Source organism: Anser cygnoides, chromosome 24, assembly GCF_040182565.1.
Source record: "Anser cygnoides isolate HZ-2024a breed goose chromosome 24, Taihu_goose_T2T_genome, whole genome shotgun sequence".
NCBI classification, from domain to species: Eukaryota; Metazoa; Chordata; class Aves; order Anseriformes; family Anatidae; genus Anser; species Anser cygnoides.
In genome coordinates, this window is record NC_089896.1 from 6948671 (window position 1) to 6967326 (window position 18656).

Genomic DNA, 18656 nt, shown 5'->3' on the forward strand with positions numbered 1-18656 from the left:
TGCAGGCTGCCCACAGCTGTGGTCAGTGGGGGAGCCAGGCGGAGGGGCTGCCTCGTTCCCCCCCCCAGGGGCTGAATGGATGAGCGCCGATGGCAGGGCCTGGGGCAGTGGGAAGGAGCCCTGCCTTCCCCAAAGCTCAGCTCCCCAAAGAGCCCCGTGCAGAGTGGGTGCAGGCTGGCAGGGGAGCTCCACGTGAGCCAGCAGTGCCGGAGCAGCTGCCACCAGCCGAGGGGGGCAGGCTGCAGCTTGCACCCCGTTTTGGCTGGCACTGCATGCGCTGTTTCTAAGCAACATCGAATGATAATAATAAAAAGACGGGCTCCTGGAGACTCAACTGTGCTACATTCACGCGGTGGTAATTGCAAGGCAAAGCACGAGCTCTGACTCTCTGAAACCTTTTCACTCTTAGAGAAAGGGATGCATCGTCCTGCCAGGAGCAACTGGACGAATTCCGAAAGCTGGTTGGAGCCGTGAGGAAGTGGCTGAAGGAGAGCGAGGGCAAAATGCCGCCTGCAGAGACCTCGCTGGGCACCCAGGAGCTCCACAAATGCAGGCAGCAGGTCCAGGTGGGCAGAGGGAGCTGGAAACAGATTGGAAAAGTTGGCAGCTGGTGCGAAAACCCTGGAATATGGAATAAATCCCAGGAAACAATGTTCTGGGAGGTTTTTTATGCTCTCAGTAATCCTGGGCTTCCCTGTACTTGCTGCTGGGCTGCAGCCCCCTGTGTGTGGGCATCTCATGGTCCCTGGTGTGCAGGCAAGGGAACAGAGCGAAGGTCCTCCCGCGCACAGCCTCATTTCCCTTCCCTCCTTCCCACCTGCTTTGTCGGGGATTTGCGAGTTTTTGCTGTGCGCTTCTCCCTGCTAGACATCAAAGGCAGCCTCCTCCGCTCATCTCCGGCACAGCGATGCCTTAAATGAGGACAATTCGAGGGCTGGGCTGGGAGGCCCGGCAGCGTCCTTGTGAGCCACCATAGCCTCGGGGCTCCGAGCCGCAGGTTCACAGAGGGGCTCTGCAGAAAGCCGTGGGACTGCACTCACACACGGCTGGGTAGTGTGGGGTGGGAGGGAGCCCCCAGAAACAGCAGGGGGGAGAAGAAGGTGTGACAGACCCACTGCTCAGGGAAGAGCTTGTTACTCTTTGATTCCCGCTGGCAAAAATACACGTCAAGACACCCACTCCGTGCACGCAGTCTGCTTGCAACGTGCTGGGTGCCCCCAGCGATACGCAGCCGGTTCGCTGGGGGCTGTTCTGTCAGCGTTGTCCCGGTGCCACCAGCTCATAGTGGAGGGGACCGGGCTTCCCATTTCCATCGGGGACAGCACGCTGCAGTGTGGCGAGCACAGCTGCCAACCCCAGCCTTTGCCTCCGAACAGGATCTCCTGGAGGAGTGGACGGGGAAGGGGCCGCAGGTGGAGGAGATCGGCCGCAAGGGGACCCTCCTGGAGAACCTGATCGTGGAGATCACGGCCCCCGACAGCCAGGGCAAGGCGGGTGAGTCGCAGCCCTGCTCGCCAGCCATTGCAGGGAGCTGGCACCGTGCCTCCTTCCTCTGCTTGCTCTCACTGCACCACAAGCATCATTCCAGAGCCCGCATCAAGCAAAAAATGGGGTTACCTCCCCTTTTTACAAACTTTAGAGGGCCGGAGGTGGTCCAGGTATCACGGGGCTCAAGACCAGTGGTCAGGTTGTTGCATTTATGCATCGGCCATGTGCTCTGAGCCCACCAGTGCCAGGTAAGGCAGTGTGGCTTCCTTTGCTGTAGTGTAACGAGCACTGAAGGAGCCCGTGCTTGCCACGGGCCCAGCTCATGGCCATGCGTCGATGCTCGGCCACAGCACAGGAGGTCCGGGTCCTGCAGGGCGGTCGCTGGGGTGGTTCGGTTGCAGCAGCCTCCTGGTTTCTGCCAGTGGTGTGCTTCAGCCTCCTGGGGCCTGAGATGTTTTAATCAAACTCCAGTATGTGGGTTTCATATCTGCATGAAATTGAAGACTGTGATATTCAGACGTGATTTACTAGTCTCCTTTTTGGCTTTAAGTCTATGAAGCAATGAGATTATGTCTGGTTTGTTTGGAACCCAACTAAAAGATGTCTTCCAGCTCATGAGAACAAGTCTCTGGACTCCCCTCACTGATGGGCCTCTATGGGAATTTATAGTCTATGTTTGTTTGTTGGGGTTAACTTCATTTGCAGTTCAATGGGAAGCCTCCAAGAAAACTAGGGAGAGAGCCTGCAGACGGGTGTGCGAAGGATGCAGGAGCTGGCACACAGTGCGAGCCGAACCCCAGCTCCTCTTTCACTGATGTTATCCGGTATCTTGTGTCTTAGTGCTCACTGAAGGTTCTGACATTTGGGGTAGTTGACCTGATGTCTGTGCTAAACCTGTTCACAAGATGTGCTTGCTGCCAACCTGAAATTTTCCTGGGAGTTTTAATTTGGAGTTTGCTCATTCCCTGCTCTTGAGGCTTGTTGGATGATGTCGCCAGGGCAGGGGGCTGCCACGCAGGTTACCGTTCCCCTTTACAAACCTGGGGTAACATTTGGAAGCTGCAGTCCCTTACATCCATGAAACTGTTAAAATATGTGGTTAGAAAGAGAGACGCTTACTTAATGACGTTTCTGAAGAATCCCCTTTTGACTGTGAATGTAACTGATGTCTGCAGTGCATCCCAGAGAGGGTCACTGATGCATCGTGCGTGGTGCCTCTTCGCAGAGAGAGCGTGTCCGTGCACCAAGGCAGCTTTAAATAGTTTAATTCCATAAGAAAAGGAGAATATGGGGGAGTTCATTTCCTTAGGGGAGTTAATCTCTTTAAATGAAGACATTATAAAGCCTCAGCGGTCTCGCTTGGTAATTCACAAAGTCATGGTGAGGGCAGCAGCTTTTCTGGGGTGTCTGGAGAGACGTGGGGGGACGGCCGTGGCCCCAGTGCTGCGGGCTCTGCAGGAGCCTCATCCCACGGACTTGATGAGCACGAGGCAGCGGCCCCCCAGCGCCATCCGTGTGCTTGGTGCCGCCGTGCTCTGTCGGGGGGGGCTGTGTTGTCCCACGCTGTGTTTGCAGGCTCGCGCGCCGGGCTGCATCCGCCTTGCGCGGCGCTCCCGGGCGGTGGAGGCAGCCCTCCCCGGTGTTCATCGCTTGCTGTCCGCATTCCTAACACGTCTGTCTTGTCCCTCTGTCTGTCCCCGTCCCCTCTGCTCAGGTTCTGTGCTGCCCGCTCTGGGAGGGCCGGTAGGCAGCGTGAACGGATACCACACTTGCAAAGGTGAGAGCGCTGTGCCGGCACGCGCGTGCTGGGGCCGTGTCCTGTCCGTTGTGTCTGTGCCTGCTGGCAGCGCTGTGCATTTCCATCCGTGAGATACGAACCACAATGTGACACCATCAGCATCCCGTAGCAAGTGAAATGAGCCTGCAAATGGGCTTCCTAATTCCGAGCAGCGCTGCGCCACGGGACGGGCAGGTGGCTGTGACCGGGGACGTCGGTCAGGCTGAAGGACAGAGCCGGGAGGGCGGCAGGCAGCTCTGGGCAGCGGCAACCCCCCGGCACCCCGTCAGGTGGTGTTACGGGCTGATAAACGGGCAATCGTTTTAAGGCCTGCAATTAAATTTATTGGTTCTAAGGGATTATAATGCCATCCAGCCCTTCAGTTTGAAGAGCAATTTTAATTACTGACCGTTATCTGCTGTTAGTTCACCAGTTCAACGAGATAATAGCTGCATAAAAACGGCTTTATACCTTGGTGTCATGTTACTTACCGCTGTATTGGCAGTGACATTGCAGAAGTGGGGCTCAGCTTGCATCAGCCTCTCGAACACGAAGACGATTGCTTTGTTTGCAAACTGTCAGCACACGAACGTTGTGCGAGGGGAAGAGCCCCTCGGCGTGACGGGCGCTGGTAGCCTGACATTGCCGGCGCTCTGCAGGCAGCAGGACGGCCACGCGGCCGCTTGCTGCTCGTGCTTGGCTGTGGCTGCCTGAGGCTAGATTAGTGCCTGATAGTCCAGGTGAAGTGCAGCAAGGCGGGCAGCGTTCCTCAACCCAGGCTGCTGTTTTTGGCAACAGATCTGACCGAGATCCAGTGCGATGTGTCGGATGTCACCCAGCAGTACGAGGGCCTTGGCGTGGCGCTGCGGGAACGCCAGCAGCAGCTCTCAGCCATGCTGGAGAAGATGCAAGAAGTGCAGGAGGAGGCGAATACCATGCTCAAGTGGCTGGAGTCAAAGGAGCGCACGCTGTCAGAGCTGGAAGCCTCCTCCTCGCCCACCAAGACGGAGACTGTGAGAGCCCAGGCTGAGCACAACAAGGTAACTCCTCTTCCAGAGCACAACTGGGATTGGGCATCTTCTCCCCAGGCTTCCTGGAGATGTGCTTAATTGCAGCAAGGTTAGATGTGTGAGCAGCAGAGATCTGCCCTGGGCTGCAGAGGGGCTTTCCCAAGAAGGGAACGCGGGTGGGTCCGTGGAGCAGGAGCCGGCACGCTGAGCTCAACCCTCTTGGTTTCAGACCTGTTGCTCTCAGGCATTTGGCACAGAGGAGAGGCGCTTATCTGTAGCCCTTGTTGTTGGGCCACCCCAGCTTCTCTGGGAAGCAATCCCCCTCTGGTCTGCTCTTGGAGCCAAGCTAGCTCATGATACTGCTAATGAAGAGCAAAGAACAGAAACTGTTCAACTCCAGCTTGTAGCTCCTGCTTCGTTCCTCCTCGGTGATGTTATTCTTTTGCACTGTATCTAAAGAAGTTCAAACGATTGTATTCCAGGCATTTCTGGCTGAATTGGAACAGAAGTCAGAAAAGATCCAGAAGGTAAAGGAAGCACTTTCTGGCTTGCTGGAGAAATATCCAGATTCTCCGGAAGCATCAAACTGGAAGAAGATGCAGGAAGACCTGAGTAAGTGCCTGAAGCGCTCTAGTGAGGCTTCTGTCTTGAAACATCACGTTAGAAGTGATTCAGGACTGCAGGACGATTCCAAAGTCACTGCAGAGCAGAGTCGCTTCTAATTAAAATTCAGTAAATAGCGAACTTATCTCCAAGCTGTCTGGTGTACAAGGTGTTCCAGGGATGAGCACTGTCATGATTAATGAAATCTCTATGATGGATGTATATTTTAAAGACTTGCCTCCTTAAATTACCTCTAAAAAAAAAAAAAGATTAGCAGCATGAGTTGATTACTTTGATTAAAAGCTTCACTGCTTGATATAAAATTCTAGTCATTAGTAAGGATATCCTAGGTAATGCAATGTTGACTAAACAAGACTGTGTATTTAAAAAGAAGCCCAGAGATTCTCTTCTTTGAAATAGCAGGAACGTGTTTACGGAGTTCTCCGTCCAGGAGATCTGAATGTGCTGTTTGAGGACTGATACACATGAGAGTATCCTCATTTATCGGAGCTGGTTTCTGAGCCAGAGCTGTGAGATGGCTCACCCAAGGTCAGCCGAGCTCGTGGCAGTAGTGACTAGATTGCAGAAATCCTGCTTGCGAGGTTTTTTCTATGAGCTTCAAGACCACGTAGCCATTAGAAATGGGTAACGGCTTATTAGATGGAGAGTGAGTAGAGCCACGCTAGAAACGCTGAGGAGGTTTCCCGTGTCGGGTGAACCACAGGGAGGGTGAAAAACCTTCTCAGTGGAAGGGAGCACGACCAGCGCCAACGCAGCCGCTGCTTCAGATTGCAGGTGGGAGCGAGCCAGCCAGGCAACGGCCGAGCGGCAGCAGAAGCTGGAGGAGTCGGCGAACCAGCTGGCCAGCTTCCAGGCTGCCGAGGCGCAGCTGCGGCCCTGGCTGATGGAGAAGGAGCTCATGATGAGCGTGCTGGGACCCCTCTCCATCGACCCGAACATGCTGAATGCACAGAAGCAGCAGGTCCAGGTGAGCTGGGGGCTGTGTGCACGTCCCCACGGTGGGTTAGGGACAAGGAAGGAGGGTGTCGCTTCCGCTGTGTGAGGTGGAAGATCTCAGGGCTCTTCTTCCAAGTCCACCAAACCCCGCTGACTGCAAACTGCTGTGAATAACTTGAGATGGGTGCAGTGCTTGAACTCAGTTCCCTGCACTGGCTTGACTCATCGGTGAATCACTTGGCCCCTCCTGGAGAGCAAAATTGCTTTAAATAAGACCTGTGCTGATGCTCTGCAGGACTTGCTAATGCTGCCCTTCCACCTGGGGCACTGCCTGGCAGCAAGTTCCCTACCTACTGCTTCCAAATACTAACACGTCTGTAACCAGCCACATCGTAAAATAAAATGCCCCAGTTAATGTAATTAGATTTCCTTCTCATCTAACCGGTTTATGTTACATTACACAGCAGTAGGACAAATAAGAGAGAGAGCAGAATACTCTGTCGCTGGAGTCTCAGACCCCTCCCAGCTTTCTAAGTTACAAGGTCACAATAAATCACGGTATCCCTTGCCCAACTGCTGTCCCGCCCCAGGAGCATCTCGCTTTGCTCCTAGTGATTCTGTGGGCTGGATAAAACCCTTGGAGGTCTGGTTTGTTTTGACTGTGTGTACTCAGAGCTGTCAGTTTTACGCAAACATTTTCATGTTATTTCTGTTCCAGTTTATGCTGAAGGAATTTGAAGCTCGCAGACAACAGCATGAGCAGCTCAACCAGGCAGCTCAGAGCATCCTAACTGGCCCTGGAGATGTTTCTCCATCCACTAACCAGGTGCAGGAAGAGCTCCAAGGGGTTAATCAGAAATGGTCCGAGCTAACAGAACGCCTCAACTCCCGCTCCAGCCAAATTGATCAAGCCATAGTGAAGAGTACCCAGTACCAGGAGCTCCTGCAGGGCCTCTCGGAGAAGGTGAAGGCGGTTGGGCAGCGCCTGAGCAGCCAGTCTGCTGTCAGCGCGCAGCCCGATGCCGTGAAACAGCAGCTGGAGGAAACCAGTGAGATCCGCTCAGACCTGGAGCAGCTGGAAGAGGAGATCGCAGAGGCTCAGACCCTCTGTGATGACCTGTCTGTACTGATTGGGGAGCAGTATCTGAAAGATGAGCTGAGGAAACGTCTGGAAACCGTGGCTCTTCCTCTCAAAGGGCTGGAAGACCTGGCAGGTGAGACAGCATGAAGTTGGTTAAGAGGTGTTGAACTTTGCCCCATGCTTTTTGCCACAGGGTTCACCCATCACTGGGTTTTTAAGAATAATAAGGGACGGACTATTTATCATTTTTAGTGAGGTGCTTTGTGGGTGTTTTATGTGGCACTAAGCAGAGGAGACTTCTCACTCTGGACATATCCAAACCTGGAGAGTGAGCAGAGATGTTTAGTCCCACTGGTGAAAGTACAGAAAGTGGCTCTCCTGCAAGCCAGGCAGGCTTGTTGAAGTGTGGCATGTACAGTGCCTGGAAAAAAAAAAAATGGTCCCTAACTTCAGAATGGGGAGTAGAGAAGGCACAGTGGCTACCTTCTAATCTTGGGATTCCCCTTCTGGTTTCTAAGAGGTTGTGTTTAGAAGCTGCTTAGGAGAACTGAGATTACTGCATTATCATTACCTATTACTTCCAAAGAAATTCATGAACTGGTGAGCAAAAATGATAGTGATGCAATGGAAAACTCCTTCCTGTTAATCAAAACACAGTTGGTGCATCTGAGATGATTTTAAATAATTGCACTTTGCTTATTTGATTCCAGCTTAATTGTTGCGTTCTAATCTTATTTCCATTCCAGCCGACCGGATGAACCGACTGCAGACTGCGCTTGCAAGTTCCCAGCAGTTCCAGCATATGTTTGATGAACTCAGGACCTGGCTAGATGACAAACTGTGCCAGCAAGCTCAGAGCCAACCTATTTCTGCTAAACTGGAGAGGCTACAGAGCCAAATTCAGGAACAAGAGGAGTTCCAGAAGAGTCTCAACCAACACAGTGGCACCTATGAGATGATCGTAGCTGAGGGAGAATCTCTGCTGCTTTCTGTCCAGCCTGGGGAGGAGAAGACCACTCTCCAAAACCAGTTGGTCAGCCTCAAAACACACTGGGAAGAGCTCAGCAAACAGGCTGCTGACAGACATTCTAAGCTCAAGGACTGCTTGCAGAAAGCTCAGAAGTACCAACGGCACACAGAGGACCTCCTGCCTTGGGTGGAGGACTGCAAGGCAAAGATGTCAGAGCTGGAAGTGACTCTGGATCCGGTGCAGCTGGAGGCAACTCTTCTGAGATCAAAGGCCATGCTGAGCGACGTGGAGAAGCGCCGCTCCTTGCTGGAGATGCTGAACAGTGCTGCTGACATCCTGATCGATGCTTCTCAGACCGATGAGGATGACATTCGGGATGAGAAGGCTGGGATCAATCAGAAGATGGATGCCATCACAGAAGAGCTGCAAGCCAAGACGGGCTCCCTTGACGAAATGTCCCAGAGGCTCAAGGAGTTTCAAGAGAGCTTCAAGAACATCGAGAAGAAGCTGGAGGGGGCAAAGCACCAGCTGGAGATCTTTGATGCACTAGGGCCACAAGCCTGCAGCAACAAGAACCTGGAGAAACTCAGGGCCCAGCAGGAGGTGCTGCATGCCCTGGAACCACAAGTGGATTATCTGAAAAACTTCACCCAAGGTCTAGTAGAAGATGCTCCGGATGGGTCTGACTGTTCTCAGCTGTTAAACCAAGCTGAGGTGGCTCAGGAGGACTTTAAAGCTGTGAAGCAGAAAGTAAATGACTGCTGTGTGCTCATGGAAAACAAACTTGAAGGGATTGGCCAGTTCAATAGTCGGGTCAGGGAGATGTTCTCTCAACTGGCAGATCTCGATGATGAGCTAGACAGCATGGGCCCCATCGGGAGAGACTCTGACAGCCTTCAGTCCCAAGCAGAGGACGTTCGTACGTTCCTGGGCAAGCTCCACAGGCTGAAGTCTGACATTGAGGCTTCTGAAAGTGAATGCAAGAAAATGCTTGAGGATGAAGGGAGCCCTGATTTATTAGGACTGAAACGTGAATTGGAGACGCTGAACAAACAGTGCAGCAAACTGACTGAGAGAGGCAAGAACCGTCAGGAGCAGGTAGAAATGACCCTGTCACGTGTCGAGGACTTTTACAGCAGGCTGAAGGAGCTGACCCACATGACAACAGCGGCAGAGGAGAACGAGGCCTTGCAGTGGGTGGTGGGAACAGAGGTTGAAACCATCAACCAGCAGTTGGCAGACTTCAAGGTAAGTCTTTATGCTAAAGCACTTCTTAAATGGCACTTGGTGTTTGAAGGTCTGTCTAGTGTTGTGGTCTTTTGTGTAGGACCTCTGTTCTTCAGGCTGTTGTGACTGTTGTTCATTGCTAGGTCGGCATTTTTGGATGCAGTAGATTACTGTTGCTCTGGAGAATACAAAATCAACTGCTGGACTTGATAGTCTGCAGTGAAAGGAAGAGACAAGGTTTTGTGGCTGGCAGAAAAAATTCTTTCCCCTGTTCTTGCGGTGTGTAATGTTGGTATGCCAGTACCTCCTGGGCTTTTGGAGGCGGTTGGTATTTACGTTTTGCGGGAAGGAGGAATGTTTTTGAGTCCGTTTGAGCTGTTAGCATCGTCTGAGAGCCTCGTCCAGATCAGATCATCCTGTAGGCCTTTCTACCGGGCCCACCCTTCCCACTTGTTGTTCACATGTACATCCATTTGGGGGTCCTTGGGTGCAAATAAAGCCAGAGCTGTGGGAGAAAGGGGACACACGGAGAAAGAAACCAAGCAGAGATGATTTTTGTTGTGGGCTTTTCATGTTTCCAGCAAAGGACCAGTTCAGGACCATCAAGGCTTGCAGGAAATGTTGAGAAAAGAGTTGGATTGTGTTTGATTTTTTTAAATACAGTACTATGTTATTGGGTCATGCTGTTACACTACATTAATTACATTAATACTACTTAGGAACTCTCTCGCTGTGAAACTTCTATTACCGATGTGCTCAGGAGCCGATGATTGGGCTGATTTACATCTGGCTGCCCGTTTCCTGGTGATCATGGAGGGCGGGAGGGGGAGGCATTTTTACAGCCATTTACTTTTCATCTCATGGCTAATTGATCCCGTTCCATCACTTGGCAGCTCTGTGAACCCCTCACCAGGACAGGGTAGTTCTGCTTTGAGGGCTGCCTGTCCAAAAAAGCTCGGCAGCGTTACTAACAGGGCGAACTCCAGCTTACGTGATTGCATTGCTGTTATCTCGTGTTGGGCGTTAAACTTGCATTGCTTAGGAAGGACTTAATTTCAATGTTGAACACTCCACAGCTGCTTTGCAGCAAATATATCCGAAAAGGAGTTTCTGGTCTGTGTAACTGACGCCGTGTCCGTGCAGCGCACAAGGCCTAGTGGGGCTGGGGCCACGCATGCGAGGGCCGGGAGGGAGACCTGCACCCCACAGCGGGGTCTTGATCGTGGAAAGCTCAGTGGGAAAAGTGGAAGTGGCGGCAGTGAGCGTAGGGTTGTGCTGTGTAATGCCTGAGGACGAAGTGGGGGAGAGGCGATGGCGGATGGAGCAGTCGCCCGTACGTGGCAGCGTTCCTCCCGTGCACGGTTCGTCCGGAGAGCAGGCGCTGTTGTACGAGGTGCACGCGTTGCAGAGCAGATATTTGTAAAGCCTCGTCTTAGGGCTCTGCCTACGGGCAGATGTGATGGAAGGGGTTCAGGCAGCACTGGCCAGGGGCCCCGCTTCTGCCCTGCTGCTCGGGGGGGGCTCTGGTTCCTCAGCACCTGAGCCCGCTGCTCGTGGGCCACGCAGGCCTGGCTCCCCCCAGACAAGAGCAGGAAGCCCCAGGGGCTCACTCTGCCTGCCCAGGGGGTGTGAGCGGGCAGATAGCATGTCTTAAGGCATCAATTTTAATGAACATCTGTGTAAATGAGATGCAAATTAGGCGTGTGGCCCCAGGGCTCCCGGCACGCTGCCAATGCAGCCCTGACAAAGGTGGGCACTTCTGGGCTCAGTGTCCACGTTTTAATCAAAGGAGAGGTATTGAAGGCTGGCTGAGGCCACGGGCAGATGACTTGTGAAGCAGCTTATACTCGACACTTCCCACGTATTTTTCTTTTCCTGCCTGCAAACGCCCCATGAGCCACCCCACAGGGGAAGAGCCTTCCTCGGGCCCCAGTAACTGGGCTGAGGCGAGTTGCTGGGGCTGGTAGAGGGCTGGGAGAACCCAGGCTGGAAGAGTCCTGAAGGTGTCATCTCCTTCACCCCCTCGTTTTATGCTGAGGTAAGTGCGGCTGAGAGGCTTCTCTGAGGGTTGGAGTCTGTGCTTACGTGGACATCCTGATGGGTATTGCTTTACCCCGTGAGATGCTTCAGCTCCATCGGAGGGCACGGCGCTGCCGGAGCTCGCGGGCACGGGAGCAGACGGTGCAGGAGCGCGGGCCGTGGTTTCACTTCAGAGGAGAGCAGGCTGGCTTGGCATCGCTTGCGAGAGCAATAAACACACGCAAGCTCTCTGAGGAGCCCTTTTTTGTATAAAAGGGTACTAAAAACAGGAAAGTCCTTTCCGTGCCATCTCCACGAGCGTCACACAGTGCGTTGCGCTCTTTGGCACGAGGCAGCCACCAGCGAGAGCTGCTGCTGGGAGCACGCGGGCTGGGGCACTTCTTCCCCCTCCGCCCTCTCTGCTGTCGGCTTGGTTTTCTCAAAGCTCACAGTAATATTAAATTTTAATGACTGAAATCAAATGAGCCACAGTCAAAATGTTACTAAACATAACAGCTACGTTGATTCAGTTTAGCAAACAGCAGAATTCCCCAGGGGAATAACTCCCTGGGTGCAGAGAGACGCGGGGTCACGCGGAGACGTTGGGGTTTTCTCCGAAGCCCGCTCTCAAGCAGCGGCAACCCCTGACCCAGAAGAGCCAGAATTGCAGTCCTTCTTCCCAAAGGCTGGGTAGCCAAAGTTGTGCTGAGGATAAAGGAGAGTTGCAGTTTGCTCTTTCGCCATGGCGGTGCCAGAAAGCCCCAGGCGTGGGCTCGTCTCACCTGCCCAAAGAGCATCTGTCAGCTTGGGCCTCGGCAAGCAGATGGAATCGCGTTCTCCGGTGGTTTTGGGAAGACATCTGGGCTGGGGTTTTGGGAAGACGTCTGCCTGGTTTTGTTTACTTGCTGCTTACGTTTTGCATGCTGGATTTTGAACTCGTCTTTCAAAGCCTGTCTGGTACTTAGCACTGACGATCTTGAACAGTGAGCCAGGACCCTCTTTGGATTCACCGCGTTAATTTTGGACAAGGTCTCATTTTTCTGTTTCACCTACAGAGCAGAGAGTAACACACAGCTGTGCAATGCTCCCTGGGTCAGAGGTGCGAGCAGTTTTTTTGGCTCGCTACAGTATAGAACAAGGCTTGGGAGTGAAAGCAGCCTTTTCCCCTCCTGCAGTAGTGTGCCAGAGCGGCTCTGTACTTCTGGGGAACGCTTTCCTTCCCATGCAGGGGATGAGTGCAGAAGCTGGGCAGAGTGCCTTCGTTCCCCCTTGGCCTTGCAGTCCAGAAATGATTTCTGCATGTGTCTGAGGAACTTTACCCCAGCTGAAACCCAGGAAAAAAACATCAAACCTGTCGCCACAACCAAACGATCACTTTCACATTTGCCCCGGTGCAGATGCTGAAGGGGAGGATGCCTTTGTGCCTCCAAACGCGGCCGGACCGTGGGTGAGAGGGGACGAGGAAGGGAACGGCCGAGCCCCTTCCCAGCCGGCACCCCCCTGCCGCAGCTGCTCCGGGCGCGGGGGCACGGCGCAGGAATGCCGGCGAGCCGGGACCTGCTGCGGCTGGCACAGGCGGCGCTCCCCGGGATCTCGCCCCAAGCCCCAGCCAGGCAGGGAGCAGCGCCGAGCCGCACGAAGGCATCACCGCTGCGGCTGATCCCGGCTGGGGGCCCCTGCGCTGGGAGGGCTGGCAGGAGGCCGGGGGTGGTTCCGAGCCACAAGAGCCCCCCAGGAGCGAGGGTCGAGCACCCCGAGGCGTGCCGGGGTACCCCGCAGCCCAGCTCCCCGCTGCTCCTCCGGCAGCCGCTCTTTCGGGGAGGCGATTTGAAACCAGAGTTGCTCAACGTGCTGTGCTTAGGCAAGGCTGCTTCGTGCCAATAAAGCTTTTGTGCTCGAGGACAGGGGGAGGGAGGACCCTTGGACAGCAATAACTTATGGCACGCTCCCATTTCATTTTAGAGCAGGTCAGGTCGTCCGGGGCCCACACAGCCCTCAGCCCTCGTGCCTGCAGAACCCCTTTGTCTGCTTAAAAAAAAAAAAAGTCAGGGAAAGAAATCCCAGGAGTGGTGATGCAGCTAGCGAGTAAAGTCCTGAGCAGCATTAGTCATCTTCCCATTCAGATGCTGCTCTTTCTAATTCTGCTCCGGGCCCTCCCCATGTCACCCTAAGAAAAAGGAGCAATGAGCTCGTTGCAGCCCCGTGCTGCAGCCCCGCGTTGAGGCAGGACAGTGTCCACTTTCTTCGGAGCTCCGATTCCCCAGCCCTCAGGTGGGAGCTGACCAGAAATGGTCTGCTCTGGGGCTCTCACCCGCCAGCATTTGCCTTGCACTCGCTGCCCTGGGCATCATTCACTTGCCCGTCCCCACGGCGTCGCCTCCGGCAAAGCCATGGGAGCAACTGCAGAGCAGGAGCCAGGCACACAGTGGGGTGGGTGGTTTCCTCCCTATGCAGCGGAGGCGCGCAGAAATCCGAGGCAGAATTTGCCTTTATTTCTCTCTGTGTTTGCTCTGCATTCGTGCTGGTGCAGGAGCAGCACCTGCCTGGTCATGGGCTCGGGCAAGAGGTAGCCTCGTGGCTGAGAGCAGCGAGGCTGGAGCGTGAAAACGGCAAATAAAAGCGCTCTGACGCCGGACGTGGCTCGGTGCGACCATGGGGGATACCAAGGGAGCCCCGAACATGGCAGCGCTGTGCTTTTGCTAAACTGAACATTTGCTTGGAAAAAGAAACTGTTGTCGCTGCAAGGGGCACCGGTGGCAAGGAGAGACACGGGCAGGGGCATGTGGCTGCCCGGCTCTGTGCTTCGTGGGTTAGTTTGCAGGATGACTGAAACGGGTGGCTCCTCTCCCGGAGCTGATGCCATTCGCATTTGCAGAGCACGCTGCTCTGCCGGCTGGGGGAGAGAGCAGTCATGAGCGGTGTTTTGTGCTCCTCTTGTACTAGACTGGGTGCACACGCCTCCTGGTCTCGGGGACCGTCGGTCAGGCTCTGTCCCCTGCACTGGGGTCTGCTCCACCACTGCCGAGCTGCTCTCAAAGATGTGCAAAGGAAAATCGGCCGCCGTGCCAGGGCTGCGGGTCCAAGCTGGAGAGCGGCAGCGAGGCGGCGAGCTCTTCCTCGCCGCGTGCGGTACCCTCGCTGCTGGCCCTGGCCCTGGGCTCCAGGGATGCTTTTCCTGGTGACCCGGCTGGGGCGGTGGCGGAGGGGACGATTCGCAGCCCCCGGTGGTATTTTTAACCCTTATGTGCCCCCAGAGGAATGCGCGTGGCTCCTTGCAGTCGTCCCGTCCCGAGCAGCTGGGTGGGATGGGGCTGGGAGCGGGGACAGGCTGCACGATGGTGTCTTCTTGTTGAACGCTTTCCAGGCCTACTTAAAGTATCTCTGGCTAGTATTTTGAGCATCAGCAACACACGCAAAAATGCCTCCTCTCTGACAGCTGCTAAGCTGCCTTAAAGGCACCATCTCCCCTGTTGGAAAATGGGTGATAAACGTGGGAGCGGGGAGCAGGTGGCCGCGCCTGCCCCGTGCCGAGCTCGGCGCCGGGTGGCGGTGCCAGGGTGAGGTCCCCGACGGAGCTGCAGCACCTTGGTGGCACTTGGCGCTGCTCGCCCGCGCTTCTGATCCGCTGGTCTGGAGCGCTGTAAACAAACGTGTTCGCAGAAGAGACACTTGAGCGTGAGTGGCCCCTGCAGCACGCAGCCTTCTCATTCTTTGGAAATGAATTCATCTCAAATGAGATGAAGAGCAAATTGTACCTGGAGCTTGTCCTCCCCAGCGGGAGCCTCGCCGGTGCGCGCCCGTTCCTCAGAAAGCGGTGGCTGAGTTTTGACCTTGAGATGTCACTGGGAAGGTGGCAACGCACAGGCAGCTTCGGGAGCAGATCTCGCATGTCTGTGCGAGCTGGGAACAAGTGAGGGAAGCTGAGAGCTGCTGAGACTGAACAAATCATAGCAAGGCTTTTACAAGGCTTTTTTTTTCGCTTTTTTTTTAACCATAAAACAATTATGCTGTGATCAAACGGACCCTTTCAGGAGTCAGCTTGGGTCACTGTTCCAAAGCCACCCACTTGTGCATGCCTTGGTTCTTCTGCCAGCTCCCTGCCGGCCCGCGCCAGGGGAGATGAGCATGGGACTGTCCTCTTCCAGAGGAGGGTTCGTTAACTGGTGGTGCTGACACTTCGCAGGGTTTCCAGGAGATACTAAAAATACCGGCTTCGTGTGAGCCCCGGAGAGCCAGGAGGGTGGAAGCGCTTGTCTGCGAGGGCCGAGCAGAGGAGAGCGAGGAATGGGGCCGTGGCTGCGGGGAGCCCCACTGGCAGCACGCGGTGGAGCAAACCCCACGGCTGCCCCCCGGCACCCGGCTGTCCTCGTCCTCTGCTGGGGACAGGGACGGGGAGAGGCTGGAGCAGATGCAGACTTGGCGTGGGGAACGGCTCGGACTTGGATTAGTCACCGCAGCGCGCACAGAACAATTGCCAATTCTTCTGCCGAAGGAGTGATTTAAAATGTCTCCCATCCAGAGGATTCTCGGGATGATAACGCACTTACCTCACTTCCTACAGAGCCTGCAGAGCTGTTGATTCACCGCCCTGTCCCGTGGCCCTCCCCGCTGCCCCCTGCTCAGGGGCAGCCACGGGGGGGATTTGCAGGGAAAAAGGGGGGCCAGGGACAGAAGCAGGCACTACAGCGCGGGCACAGGGCTCTGCCTTCCCCTCTCGGTCCCTGCAGGATGCCTCGGGGCACTCGGCGCTGCGCAGATGGGCGTCGTGGGAGCACCAGGCTCCGCAGCGACCGCGTGCAGAATGGCAAGTTGTAGGGCTGAGTCTGATCGCTGCTGTAACATGTGGGCTCCAGGCTCCGCTCAGGAGTTATTTATACCAATATCTATGCTGGCTGCTTTGCAGGAAAAGCGCTTCAGTGAAGCTCTTGCACCCTTGTTAAAGAAACAACTAGAAATGCGGTGCTCCCTGCATCCGCACATCCAACCTGCAGAAGGTTACTCCAGGAGTTTGGTTTCCAACCCGGCCCTAACCGCTTTCCTGCGGCCGTGCAGACCCCGCGGAGGTGAGTTGCCTCCCCCAGCCCTGCGAGGTGTCCGCGGGTGCCGAAGAACTGATGGGTTGCAGGATGCAAATCGCTGCTTGAAAGGCGCACTCGCAGCCGGCATCACGAAACCCTTCTGGCTTTGAAGAGGGGGATTGCGTGGTGGCTGAGGCCCGACATGAAATCGGTTTGAAGTTGGCTGTGAGCGCAGTGGATGGAGGAGCCGCAGCACGGCACGGTCGGATGGGATTAGCCGGGCGCGGGTGCCTGGAACATGCTGCAGGCTCCGGGCTTGCCCACGCAGCGCCGCGTACCTTGCAACGCACAGAAACGCCAATTTCAGAGATTTGGCAAAAGAAGCGAGTTTAGGAGGAGAGCAACAGCACTGAAAGGGAGATAAAGAAATCTCTCGGAACTCAACGACAAATGCAGCAAAGACTAAAAAGCACAAACTCCCCGCCTCCCCCAGCAGATATCTCAGCGAAACCTAAAGAGCTGCTTGTAAGGCCGATGTCGGGTGCGTGCGCTGCGGCACTGCGCTCTCATCGTGATGTCTGACGGAGTCTGAAACCCCCCCAGGTCCCCTCAAAGCAGCTTCAGGTGGCAGCGTGGGGCTCGTCCCCCCCGGCCAGGACCCCGTGCACCCAGCCCCGGGGCTGCTCAGCAAACCCCACCGGGCCAGAGCTCACTGGGCCAAGCCAGGAGCTCTCTGCCCTCCACCCCTTGCCATCGGAGAGGCTCGGTGAGGACGGGCAGGGCAGAGGGAGCTGGCGCCTGGCAGCAGGGTGAGGATTAAAGGAGCCCCGAGGATGAGGAAGGCGCTCGAGGATGAGGAAGGCGCTCGGTGGTATGCCGGGCTCATTAGCAACATGTCCGTCAGCGATTTTGAGCTGTCTCTGGGCTCTTGATCATCTCCCAGCACAGGTCCCTCATTTCCAGCTGCTGAGACGCATTAAAAGAAAGCTAAAAATATGTTGGTTTCCAAATACCGCTTCGCCGTGTAAACAGCCGCCGTAGCGGCGGGCAGGATGCGATGCAGGCGTAAACAGGCGACATCGCTCCGCCACGGGAGGCTCGCCGTCCCCGCGCCCCGGAGACAGTGCCCATATGAGGAAGGCTTGAAAAGTGGGGGTCTGGGGGACAAACGGGGACGCTTCCCCTTTGAGCAGGTCTCTCTGGGGGCCTCTCTAACTCGAGCAAGGCTCGAACAGCCTCTGGGGGGTTTCAACAGAGGTTTCTCACCCTCAGGCCAGCGGGTGGGCCGGGGGAGGCAGTGGCTCTGGGTGCCCATGTCCTGCTCGGTGGCACCCTCACAGCTCCCGTTGGTCCCCTCTTGGCAGGGAGCAGCCCGCTGCCAGCTCCGGTGTCCCCACAGGGACCGAGAGCGGTGGCAGCATCCCCAGCCTCGGACCCAGAGTTGTGCCTGGCTCAGTGAGGCTGCTCAGAGAGGATTTGTGAACTAAAGCACAGCCACGTACGGGGTCCCGGTGGCCCTTCCAGTCCTTTGCCCCCGAACCGTGGGTCCAGCTAGCTGTGAAACGAGCAGCCGCGCTCCCCTGAGCCCCCGGGGCTGCGAATCTGGAAGCTCTATCAGCCGTTTATTTCAGTAACAGAGATCGCTGCTGGCAGGGCTCCACATACCAGAGCCGTTCAGACAGCAGAAAGGACAGAAATTCAAACAGGACCTCCGCGCCCTGCCCTGTCCCTCCTTCGCACCAGTGCGCAGCGTGAGCAAAGCCCTGGAGCGAGGGTTGTGCTCCCCGGCCCCCTTCAGCCCCGTGACTTCTGTCCCCAGCGCTGGTGGCACTTGGTGGCTTAACACCGACTGGCCGGTGACTTGGGGAACCTGCGAGAGCTCCACCTCAGGTCTTCAGGCTAGGCACGGCAGGTTTTTAATTGGCTTTAGTACTTGCTGAATGTTTCCCTAATGGTTTTAGAGATGGGGGCAGGGGGGGATGTGTTAGGGGAAGACTTGGCTTGCTTTTGGCACGTGACTTTATGAGGAAATAGGAAAAGAATTTCTGGCTGTGAAGCCGGCAGCTCCACGTCGAGCTCGTTCCTAGGAGTGGAACAAAAAAGCCTCCGCGCCCCCGGCCTGGATGCCTGGGATTCCTGGCGGAGGGGCCCTGGAGCGGTAACGGTCCCGCTCCAGCCGAGGGGCAGCGGGAGCCGTGCGGCTGCGCTGGCATGGCACGGCCGCCCTTCCCGAGTTGTTTCAGCTGTGCCGCGTTAAAAACCTGCACCGGGGCCCGGTCCCCCCGAAGTATAAGGAGCTGGGCACCGAGCTGAGCCCCGTGCATCTGTACGAGAGGGCCCAGGGACGGCCTGGGATGCACGAGGCGCTCCCCCAGCAGCAGGACGGGAGGTTCGCGGAGCTGCTGCACCCCGCTCCCAGCTCGTCCGTCCCTCCTCACCTCCCGACTCTTTTCCTTGGTCGTGTTTTATCACGGTTATAGGAAAAGGGTTTCCAAAGGTTGTTTGC

At 55.8% G+C, this 18656-nt stretch overlaps 1 protein-coding gene across 28 annotated transcripts in view; it reads left to right on the forward strand.

The window, feature by feature from the left end:
• Window positions 1-18656, forward strand: part of MACF1 (microtubule actin crosslinking factor 1) — a 142871-nt gene that overhangs the window by 80991 nt on the left and 43224 nt on the right. For 26 of the 28 annotated variants that reach the window (XM_066982410.1, XM_066982422.1, XM_066982411.1 and 23 more), the window contains 8 exons: window positions 410-566; window positions 1377-1494; window positions 3203-3265; window positions 4064-4305; window positions 4758-4887; window positions 5667-5866; window positions 6554-7049; window positions 7663-9134. In XM_066982410.1, the coding sequence (XP_066838511.1) occupies window positions 410-566; window positions 1377-1494; window positions 3203-3265; window positions 4064-4305; window positions 4758-4887; window positions 5667-5866; window positions 6554-7049; window positions 7663-9134 (2878 nt within the window). The remainder of the gene's footprint in view (window positions 1-409; window positions 567-1376; window positions 1495-3202; window positions 3266-4063; window positions 4306-4757; window positions 4888-5666; window positions 5867-6553; window positions 7050-7662; window positions 9135-18656) is intronic. The other 2 variants (XM_066982403.1, XM_066982421.1) reach the window with 1 other exon arrangement.